Here is a 10,808-nt window from a genome sequence, read left to right as displayed (position 1 = left end):
CCGGGCGCCACAGCCGCGAGGCGCCTCGGTGGGGGCCGGGCCGGGCGGCGCCGCGAGCCCGGGCGGCGCTCAGGTTGGCCCGCGGTGGGCGGGGGTTGCCCCCCGTCCCGCCCCCCACATCCGGGGGCCCGGGCCCGGCTCTGGGCTGGCCGCGCGCGGGTGAGTCAGGCCGGGTTTTCCCTCTGCCTTTAGGGCAGGCGAGCGAGCGCCGCCGAGCGCGTCCATCCCTCGCCAATCCGGCTCCGGCGCCCGCCCGCGTTTTCCCGGCGCCCGCCGCACGGCCGCTCCGGCCCGGCTCGCAGTCTCGGCCGGAGCCGGCGCCTTGAAGGGAGGGTTCAAGTCCGCGCGAGGGAACTGCCGCGCGCGAGCGGTGCGGAGCGGCGCCAGCATGGTAAGCGGGGCGCTCCAGGGCCCGGCGCCGGGGCGCGGGGCTGGACTCGGGGGGTGGGGCCGGCCGCCGAGGTCTCGCTTTCCCGGCGACCTTGGCCAAGCCGCAGCCCTCGCCGGCCGCGGTTCCCGTCTGAGGAGTGGGCCGGGGTGGCAGGGTGCGGTGTGCGCCTAGGTGCCCTCTGCTTCCAGACACCGAAGCACTGAGGCGCGGGAGCAGGGACCGACCGCGATCAGGGACGCTCGGCTGGAGGGCAGGCGGCAGGTTACGCTGATCTCCGCCACCCCTGCAGACGCGCTTTCCTTGGAGCCGCGCCCTGGACCCCTGCGCCGCCGCTGGGGTGGAGCAGACGCCCTTAGCGCGGGAGTCCGACCTCGGCCTCCGCCCCCTCAGCCAGGCGCTCGGGGCAAATCCTCAGGGAGGGGCCAGGAAGAGAGGCCCTCTTCAGTCCCCCAGGTAGCTCGAGCACCTCTCGCAGTTCTGGGGAGCCCCCGCCTCCCCCACAGCCTTCCCGGGGAAAATTACATGGGGTTGCCAGCCTCTTCTGCCCCTTCACCTTCCCTCCCCTGTCCTCCAGGATACCCCTTTCCTCCTCCAACTCGCTGCCCTGTGCAGGTGGCAGCTGCCGATCTGCTGCGAGGGGCCCCGATCTGTGCCTCAGGGACGCGCCCAGGTCTTGGCGGCCGCAGCACCGTCCCCGTCTGGCCACAACCTTTGGCCAAAGTGAGGGCCAGCCAGGGGCCAGAGCGAAATGGGGGCCTTGGCTATGTCTGGAAAGAGGACTGGGAGCCGTCGTCTCCCACCCGGCACCTCCCGCCCAAGATTGGGTCTCTCCTCCTTTGGACGAGCGGCTCAGCCTGACTGTCCCGCGGCTTGGCTGCCGGTGCTCTCTCCTTGCCCAGCCTGGGCAGGGAGCAGAGGCCGGAGGCCACCCTGGGCCAGTGATCAGCCGTCTCCCCGGGCCCTCCAGGGCAGGGCTCCTCTGCTGGCCGGCCGGCTGCGTGTGGGTGTGTATGTGCGAGACTGAATGAAGGCGCCCAGCCGTCTCCCACCACCTCCGCCACCGCCTCTGGAGCCCTCTAGAGCCAGCGGCTTCCTGGGCGCAGAGTCCTCTGCAGCGGGGTTTCCACTACTTCTTCCTGACCCGAGGGTAGGCAGGAGGGATTCCAGGCTCAGGGGACTGGGATCCAAACCAGCCTGATTGCAGACCGCCTTGGGAGAAGCAGGTGTGGGGGCTGGGCATACATATATATGCAGCAGTGTGTGCCCATGGAGGGCAGCTGGTCACCCCTGGCTGGGACAGCCTGATAGAATAGAAGGGGCCTTGCCCAGGGAGTTGGTTGCTTGTCATGGTGGGATCATGGGCAGCTTGCTTCTTTATGTGCCTCAGTTTTCCTGTCTGTAAAATGGAGTGAGGGTAACTCCCCACAAGGCTGTTATGAACATGAAATGAGATGATGCAGTGAAAGAGCTAAGGAAACTGTAGAGTGTGGTGCAACTGTAAGTGACTGCGTAGTGATCCTAAGAATCCTTCCTGCAGGGGTGTGACGCTTTGCTCTGCCTCTTAAAGCGTAGTTGCAGTGGGGCTAGGATATGCTAGCTCTTCCTGTCCCCTCCCTGGGCCCCCTCACACTGCCTTCTCTTTTGGAGCTGGGACATTCCAGTCCCATTCCTCAGGGGCAGCTGCAGACACGCCCTCAGCAAAGCTGATCCCCTGGCAGGTGCTGGGACCCTCCCCTGGGGCCAGGGCTCAGGAGGGGCTGACCACAGCTAAGGCCGGCCTGGGAGCTTCCTGCCCACACGCTCTAGGATGTCCCCCCAGAGGAGATACAATGTGAGGTCAGGGCAGGCTTCTAAACCTGGGGAGCTTATGCAACTGAACATGACCTTAGGCACATTATTTCACCTCCTGGGCCTCAGTGGTTTCCTCTTGTCAAGTGGGGGATGACAATACCCCTTCCTGCGCATTATGTGAGGGTGTGGAAGGCCCAGCCGCAGGCTGACCCAACAAGATACCCACTAATAGATGCTGGGGTGCCTCCTGCATGTCCTCTCTTTCTCTGCTTCATGCCAGGGCAGTACCCTAACCCCTTTCTGTCTCCACCAAGGGTTGGTCCAAAAGAGATGCACCTCTGTGTCCAGGGCTTTCAGTGCTGCTGCCTCGTCTTGGGGCCAGGAGGTGGAAGCAGGAGTAAAGGGGCCCTGTTGGGGCCTGCAGGGACCTGAGCCAAAGGCAGCTGTGTGGCCAGGCCCAAACCTGGCCAGCAGGAGGGTGGGGGATTCAGCTCTGAGCCCCAGGGTAGTCTCTGAGCTCTGGGCAGGGAAGCCCAGCGTGTGGGGGTGGTCAGGTGTTTTGCTCTGGCAGTCCCAATGGGGCTGCAAGGCACTTGCTGTCTCTTCCCCCTGCCCCCATCAAATCCTCCCCAGCCCAGCCTGCACAGCTGCCCTGGCCTAACCAGGCCAGTCCCTGGGCATCCAAGCAACGGGAAGGAATGTGTGTTTGGGGGGAGGTGGATGGACCTCTTAGGAACAGGGACTGTCCCCAGACTGAGACCTGGGCAGCGTGGAGCCTCCTGAAAGCCAGGGGCCTCGCCCCACTGAGGGAGCTGATAATAGAGCCAGAGAAGTCACCTAGAAGGGGTGGAGGGTGGAGGGTAGAGGGAGGGGACCTTAAGGAAAGACAAAGGGAAGGGGCTGTCTGTGCCTCTTCATCCAGCTCCATAGCTGTTTCTGATTGCTCAGGTCACTTATGGAGAGAAGCTGGTCCCATGCCCCCCTCACCACCGACACACACACACACACACCCCTGCTTCTAGCCCGGAGGCGGGGGAGGACACCTGGGTCTTTGTGCAGGAGTGTTCTCATGTTATGGATGTATATCTTGGAGGGTGCTCCGTGCTGTGTGGGTGACCTTGAGCGTGACTGTGTCTGCTGTTGGATGTGACTGTCCGCGCTATGTGCTCTAACATAGGGGCCTCTGTGCTGCTGGTGGCACTGACTGGACTGCGGTATGTGTGTGGTGTACACACTGTTGTGGCCCATGGCTGCCTCTCCCCTGGACCTGAGGCCCTTCGTGGGTAACAAGGGTGTCGGTTATTGCTCCCTGAGACAGGAAGTGACGATCTGCCTGGGGGAAGGTGAGGTGGTGTGTGTTTGGGATGAAGTGGGCGTATTTGGCACCACTGCCGCCATCTCCGCCCCCATGCTCTCACTGGGCTTACAGTCCACAAGACCTTTTACCTCTGTTGTCTCTGTGTCTGTCACAGCAACCTATAAGGAAGGCAGTGCAAGCAGTCTTTCCTGCTACAGAGATGGGGAAACTGAGGCATGGCGAACAGAGGTGCCCACAGAGAGATAGTGTGAGGGCGAGGCTGGAGACCACGCTCTCTGAGAAGCAGTGGCAGGGGTGCAGTGAGCTCTGACACTGGTGTCTGTGGCTGCGTGAGCTTGTCCTGGAGGGGGCTGTCAGGTTGGGAGGCAAGATGCTTCAGTCCCAGCTCTGGGCTGGGGGTGACTTCCTGGGTCCCCCTAGACATTTGACAGCCATGGTGCTGGGATGACAGCTGTGGTCCTCATTTTGACCAGCTCTATGACCTTGGGCAAGCCAACTTTCAGAGCTGCAGGGCCCTTCCCTAAGAAAATGGACAGTAACTGTGTCACAGGGCTCCTTGGGACCCCTGCACAGGGCCGTATCACTGTGGGTGCCCAGCACCTGTGATTCCTTACCTGAGTGAGTCCCCTGACCTTGTGTGGCCTGAGATACCCCAAAGGGGTTGAGCCTGCTGGGGGCTGGTAGCAGAGGGTTGGGAAGGTCCCTTTTGCCCAGGGTGGGGTCCCTTAGGCCACAGGGTGTGGGGGCAGGGCCGTGCCCTCCCTCCCTCCCACTCCCAGAGAGCTTTGTCTTCCACAAACACAAAACCTGGAAATGGTCGAGGAAGATGGAACCTCCTAACGACCATTGTTTGGGGTGGGAGTAGGTGTCCCGGAAGCGTATTTGGTAGAGGGGGGAACTTGCAGCTGCAGCATGCCTGCTGCGTGTCTGTCCGGGTCAGGAGCAGCTGCTCGGGGGTGAGAAGCAGAGAAGGTGGCCTCGTTCATTCGGCAGGTCCTTTCTGAGCACCTGCTGTGTGCTAGATGCTGGGCTGGGCACTGGGGGCAGGCTCCGCCCCCATGGTGAGGTCCCAACACAGGTGGGAGATGGTTATAACCTCACTCAACCACTCACTGGTGGCGTTTTGCTGGTGGTGTTCGAGTGTCTGACCAGCTAAGCTCAGCTTTGGCCAGCCTGTGCTGACCCTGGCTGCTGGCCAGGCCCTGGACTGGGCACTTTGTCTTGTTATCTCAGCCATCCTCCCAGCATCCCTGAGTGATAAGAGTTATCATGACCATTGTCTAGATGAGGAAGCCAGGACCCAAACACTAATTGGCTCCGTGCCAGGTCAGGATTTGGCGCCCCCCCCCCCCCCCCCCCCCCCCCCCCCCTCGCCTGGTAGTGGGCTTTGGAGTGGCAGTGTCTGCAAGGACTGGCAGGGGCTCTAGCTGCCCCTTCCCTCTGCCTCCCACCACTGCCCTGACATGAACACCTGTTCCGGAAACTGTGGCCATTGTTCCCGCCATCCTTCCCTCCCTCGGGCCCTTCCTGTTTGTATCCCTCCCACTATAGGCCCCAACCCCACCCTTGCCAGGTGCTTCCCTTGGGGAACTCTGACCCTCTGCAGGAAGAGGCCTGAACTGGGTTTTCTCCCGCCCAAGGGAAGAAGAAGGAATGGACAGTCTGAGGCCCTTGGCCCTGGTTCCCTGTGCCCTTTGTGCACCCCGAAAATTTGGGGATAGGAGCCTGACAGAAGAGTGAGCAAGGTCAGGGTCACACAGAGCCTGAGGCCTCAGTTGGCCTAGTCCTGAAAGGGGCCCCTATCCTGCTGCTTCAGGGCCTGGCCCCCTGTGCTCCCCAATCACACTGGCCCCTAGTGGAGCTGGGGCACCAGGCAGGTGGCTTTGGGGCCTCTGCCCCTTTCTCTTGCCTGCCTAGGAATCCTGTCCTGGAGCCTCTCTGGACCCACATCTGCCTCCCCTGGGCGGGTCCGGTGGGGAGCTGACAGAGCAAGCACCTGGTTTTAGGGCATCAGGGCAGTTTGGCAGCACGTGCCCACCTGCCCCTGATGGAGCCTCCCGATCCCCAGGAGCAGCTGCTGCCGGTGCCCTGTTGAAACTTCATGGCCACAGCCCCAGGCGCTGCTGGCATTGCCATGGGCAGCGTGGGCAGCCTGTTGGAACGGCAGGATTTCTCCCCCGAAGAGCTCCGGGCGGCACTCGCAGGGTCCCGCGGCTCCCGCCAGCCTGATGGGCTCCTTCGGAAAGGCTTGGGCCAGCGTGAGCTCCTCAGCTACCTGCATCTCCCCAAGAAGGACAGCAAGACTACCAAGCGGGCCTCTCGGAACGAGCCTGCCGACTATGCCACCCTCTACTACCGGGAACATCCTCGAGCTGGTGACTTCAGCAAGACTTCACTGCCTGAGCGCGGTCGCTTCGATAAGGTGTGCCTCTGCCACACCCCTCCCTAGTGTGGGAGGGTGGGGATGGGGAGCGGGGCCTCCTCGGAAACCCTGATGCTGGATGGGGCCGGGACGTGAAAGTCTGCTATGGGCTAGCCTGAGGCTTGGTCATTGCCTCCTGGGGACATGTACCCCATGTTTGCAAAGAAGATTCCCCAGGGGCTGTGGGAGCATTGGAGGGTGGCACAGTTAGCCCAGAGCCTCACACCTGCCCTCTCTTCCTGGCAGTGCCGCATTCGCCCATCAGTGTTCAAGCCTGTGGCAGGCAGCGGGAAAGGCTTCCTGTCCATGCAGAGCCTGGCAGCCCACAAGGGCCAGAAGCTGTGGCGCAGCAATGGCAGCCTGCACACACTGGCCTGCCACCCGCCCCTGAGCCCGGGGCCCAGGACCAGCCAGGCGCAGGCTCGTGCCCAGCTGCTGCATGCCCTCAGCCTGGACGAGGGCGGCCCTGAGCCTGAGCCCAGCCTGTCCGACTCCTCCAGTGGGGGCAGCTTTGGCCGCAGTCCTGGCGCTGGCCCCGGCCCCTTCAGCTCCTCCCTGGGCCACATTAACCACCTCGGGGGCTCCCTGGACCGGGCCTCGCGGGGCCCCAAGGAGGCTGGGCCGCTGGCTATGCTGAGCTGCCTGCCAGAGCCACCGCCCCCGTATGAGTTCTCCTGCCCCACGGCCGAGGAGGTAGTAGCTGTGCTGCCGGATGCCTGTGAGGACCTCAAGAGGGGCCTCGGTGATGAGGATGGCTCCAACCCCTTCACGCAGGTGAGAGCAGCCTCTGCCCTGGGCTCCTGCTCTGTCCCTTGGCATTGGAGTACAGGGCAGACAGAGGGTCCCCAGCCAGCTCACCCACGTGGCTCTGGGCACAAGAGAGTAAGGAAGAGGAAAATGATTCAGCTCCTCTATTCCCACCCCAGGTGGTGGGATGTCATCTCCCTGGCGGTCCTTGCTGGGAGTTGTGTGAGAGGGCCACATGTTGGGGACACTTCACCTCTGGAGGCTATCCCAGGTCAAGGCGCATATGTGGCTGGAGTGCTGGGTCCTAATGTTGGGGCACAGGACACTAGCTGCGGCTGGTGTGTTGGAGTGGTGGGCCAGCTATGGGTATGTTGGCCCTGTCAGGCTCCTCTTCCCCTTGGCAGGTACTGGAGGAGCGCCAGCGGCTATGGCTGTCTGAGCTGAAGCGCCTGTACGTGGAACGGCTACACGAGGTGGCCCAGAAGGCCGAGCGCAGTGAGCGCAACCTCCAGCTACAGCTGTTTATGGCCCAGCAGGAGCAGCGGCGCCTGCGGAAGGAGCTACAGGCACAGCAGGGCCTGGCCTCTGAGCCCCGACCCCCAGGCACCCTCCCGGAGGCCGACCCCAGCGCCCGACCAGAGGAAGAAGCCCGATGGGAGGTGAGAGACCAGGCAGTCAGAAATCCTCCCCTCCCTGTTGCTGGAGTCCCATCCTCTGCCTGTCCCTTAACTGGCTTCTTTACCCTGTTTGCTTGGCTCTTGCCCGTCCTGTATCCCCTCTCCAGGTGTGCCAGAAGACAGCGGAGATTAGCCTCCTGAAGCAGCAGCTACGGGAGGCCCAGGCAGAGCTGGCGCAGAAGCTGGCTGAGATCTTCAGCCTGAAGACGCAGCTTCGGGGCAGCCGGGCACAAGCCCAGGCCCAGGACGCAGAGCTGGCCCGGCTCCGGGAGACCGTGCGGAGCCTGCAGGAGCAGGCCCCCCGGGAGGAAGCCCCAGGCAGCTGTGAGACTGATGACTGCAAGAGCAGGGGGCTGCTGGGGGAGGCAGGAGGCAGCGAGGCCAGAGATGGCGCTGAGCAGCTGCGGGCTGAGCTGCTGCAAGAGCGGCTCCGGGGTGAGGAGCAGGCGCTACGCTTTGAGCGGGAGCGGCGGACGTGGCAGGAGGAGAAGGAGAGGGTACTGCGCTACCAGCGGGAGATCCAGGGGGGCTACCTGGACATGTACCGCCGCAACCAGGCGCTTGAACAGGAACTGCGGGCGCTGCGGGAGCCCCCCACACCCTGGAGTCCTCGGCTTGAGTCCTCCAAGATCTGAGGCCAGTGGAGCGAGCTGGCAGCAGAAGCACTGTCAGAAGACGGCTTGGACAAGCTCTCCCTGAGCTGGCCGGCTCCTTCCTTACATTGGTCTGGGGCAGAATCTGCTGAGGCCAGCCAGGGCTGGGGAGGCCCACCGAGAGGAGGGATCCAGTGGAGCTGTGGGCTGGAGAGGGTGCCAGCAGCAGGAGATGGGGCAAGCCCTCCTGGCAGAGGAGCACCCAGGCAGGGCCCAGCCCTGCTCCCTGGAGTAGGTGTGGCCCAGGGAAGGAGGTTGGGGAATGAAGAGCCCCATGATGCAGAAGGGCAGGCATGAAGGAGGCTGGGATGGGAGCATTGGCCTCCTCAGAATAAAACCATGTTTTCTATGAGGAGGCCTATCCCCAGCCTGAGTCTAGAGGATCCTGGATGGTCGCGGTGTGACCTGGGCTGTAGCTCCTCCTGTGGTCACGGTCAGTGGGAAGGTGTGCCCGTGCCTGGGTGCACAGCTGCTGGGTGTGTGGCTGGTGAGTGAAGGAATCTCATTGCCCCAGCACCACACGCTTCCTGACCTGCCGTGTGGGCTGAAATTCCTTCAACACCAGTAGGATTTTTCAGAAGGAACAATGCCAGGGAACCTAGGAAAACAAAAAGGCAAGTCAACCAAGGCATAAAAGAAAACCTTCTCCTGGTGGAAAGTCTGGGCGCTGGTGCCCAGGCCCCTGCTGGATCTGGGGCTGGCCTGAGACCACTTCCGCCGCAGCACCCAAAGGCTGCCCTGCCCCTCCCAGAACTCAGCGCCCATCTTCTGTCTGGCTGTGGTGCACCCTCCCTCCACAGGGGTCAGGGGGCCCTGGGTAGGCTCAGGAGACAAGGCAGAGAAAGCTGTGGGTCTCTTGGTAAAGAGCCTTTATCACTGCAAGGAATGTGGCCATTTCCTGTCGGCATGGAGGGCCGTGGGGTATTTTTAAGCAGGGGTGAGATGTGATCTGATCTGTATTCTGGAAAGCTCTGTCCTGGGAGGATGCAGCCTCCCATCCCTGGCCCTGCACTGGGCTCCCTGACCATTGCTCTCAGGCAAGGTTGATCCTCGGCCCCCTGAGACCCCTCCCACCCCTGGCATCTCAATCTGGCTTTGGCCTTTTCTCCCCTCCTGGGGGGTGGCCTAGAGCACAGACCCCATCTGGCTGTGCAAGTGGTCTCTCCCCACCCCTCATGGTGATGTGTCACTGTGCGACTGCAGCCACGTATCGAGTGCTCTCTGTGTGCTAGGTGCTGTGTTGGGCTGTCATGGCAGGGGCCTCAGGGTTGCGTTAGATGTGCTTCCTGCCCCAGGGGCCAGCACACAGACTTCTCCCCTCCCAGCCCCTGCCCGATGGGGCAGCAGTGCCCTCTGATGAGTTCTCCGCAGAGACCCTCCATTTGTTCTCTAGCTGCACTCCTGCCCTGCAAGGTCACGCCTGGCAGTCCCTTCAGGCCCCAGCAGGTGGGTTCTCGTGGGGAGTGGAGTTGCTGTACAGCGATATGGATGGGGCTCTGGAGTGTGAGTCCATGTGCCCTGCCTTTTTAGGGCAGAGAGTGGGGTGTGTGAGTTGTCTGCCGTGGGGATGGTGTGTTTGTGGCCCAGTAAGTCGCAGGTGTGTGTAGAGACGTGCTGTGGGTAGTGGGTGTGTCTGGGGGGGGTGTGTTTGGGGCTCCCGGGTTGGAGGCCAGAAGGGCTGCTTCCTCACCATTCCCTCTGCCCTGTTCCTTCCCACTAGCCCAAGCCCCTTTTAGCGCTGGTCAGGCTTGGGTGGAGCCTGTGGCCAGGACAGACCCCTGGGCCTAGCTGAGACTCACTTAGACCCACCCCTGAGGTCCTCTGCCTGAGGAGGGGAACGAGGAGCACCTGGCTTAGGCAGGCCTGTCCACCACAGGCCTTGGAACTCATTTCACAGACCCTCCAAACCAAGGTCTCTGGGCCAGTGACCCTCCAGAGGGGTCTCCCATAGCCAGGTGCTAGCCTGAAGCCTGGATCACTCCCTCCCCACAGCCTGGAGCTGGTGAGGCTGGGTATCCACGTGCCCCACAATGTCCAGGTTGGGTGCCCACATGCCCCATAATGGCTGGGGTCCGCCTTTTGGTGTACCGGCCCTGCAAAACAGCTCCCCACCCAGCAATTAGGGAGCTGGGCTGGCCAGTACAGCCAGTGGGGAGTGGGTAGGCGGTACCAAAACTTGGCAGCTGTGCCAGAAACCAAGGCCAGGCCCAAATGTAGGGGAGGGCTCAAGAGAGCCAAAGCTGGGGCCTCAGAGAGAACCGGATCCCTGTTAGCTCATCCTTGCTGGGCAAACCAGTTCCCGGTCCCCAAGCCGGCTGGGTGGCTCCAAGGCCAGCTGATCACAGGTGCCACTGTAGTGGCTACTACTTTAGGGCAGCCCCTCCCTCCTGCTCCTAGCAGGCCCCTCAGCTCCCCAGCTGCCCTCAGGCTCTCTCCCAGCCCACTAGGCCCAGGCAGCCAATTCACCAGAACTGTGGTGAGCTCTCCACACTTGGCTCTGCCCCTGGTCCCTCCTGTTCTTAGCTCAGATAGTGTCACACCTTCCAGCAGCTCCCCAGGCTCCTTAGCCTATCACTTGCGGCCTCTGACAGGCTGCCCTCCAGGGTCACTGACAGTGGTGCCCTTTCTGGCCCCAGCAGCTCCTTGCAGCCCTCTGGGCCCTTGTCTTCCAGGCAGAGCCCCCTCATGGTGCTCAGATCTTGCCGCCTCAGGGAAGCCTTTCCAGAACTCACGACCTGCCTGGGCAATCCCCTCTCCCTGTGCCCACAGCCCTCATTGTCCCCCCATTGGCTCTGTGCTGCTGGAATTG

At 62.7% G+C, this 10,808-nt stretch overlaps 1 protein-coding gene across 3 annotated transcripts; it reads left to right on the top strand.

Moving 5' to 3' along the window:
• The first annotated feature begins 10 nt into the window (after positions 1-10).
• On the top strand, positions 11-8,352 carry N4BP3 (NEDD4 binding protein 3). Of its 3 annotated transcripts, none has more exons than XM_046666277.1 (5): positions 11-391; positions 5,569-5,922; positions 6,169-6,696; positions 7,074-7,328; positions 7,454-8,352. In XM_046666277.1, exons 2-5 carry the CDS (start codon positions 5,602-5,604, stop codon positions 7,979-7,981), a joined length of 1,632 nt encoding a protein of 543 aa, XP_046522233.1. In that variant the 5' UTR covers positions 11-391; positions 5,569-5,601; the 3' UTR covers positions 7,982-8,352. The 3 variants fall into 3 exon arrangements, with proteins under 3 accessions (XP_046522233.1, XP_046522234.1, XP_046522235.1); XM_046666278.1 differs by lacking the exon at positions 11-391 and adding an exon at positions 454-844; XM_046666279.1 differs by lacking the exon at positions 11-391 and adding an exon at positions 4,918-5,245.
• The last annotated feature ends 2,456 nt before the right edge of the window (positions 8,353-10,808 follow it).

Source organism: Equus quagga, chromosome 7, assembly GCF_021613505.1.
Source record: "Equus quagga isolate Etosha38 chromosome 7, UCLA_HA_Equagga_1.0, whole genome shotgun sequence".
Classification (NCBI taxonomy): domain Eukaryota; kingdom Metazoa; phylum Chordata; class Mammalia; order Perissodactyla; family Equidae; genus Equus; species Equus quagga.
The sequence above is the reverse complement of the archived record's forward strand: the minus strand, read 5'-3'. Positions and strand labels throughout refer to the sequence as shown.

What these genes read in the sequence shown, in the direction of transcription:
- N4BP3 (XM_046666277.1), top strand. Translation starts at nt 5,602, where the DNA reads ATGGCCACAGCCCCAGGCGCTGCTGGCATTGCCATGGGCAGCGTGGGC. An exon ending in GCTCCAACCCCTTCACGCAG is followed by an intron (nt 6,697 to 7,073) that starts GTGAGAGCAGCC and finishes TCCCCTTGGCAG; the next exon opens with GTACTGGAGGAGCGCCAGCG. An exon ending in AGGAAGAAGCCCGATGGGAG is followed by an intron (nt 7,329 to 7,453) that starts GTGAGAGACCAG and finishes TCCCCTCTCCAG; the next exon opens with GTGTGCCAGAAGACAGCGGA.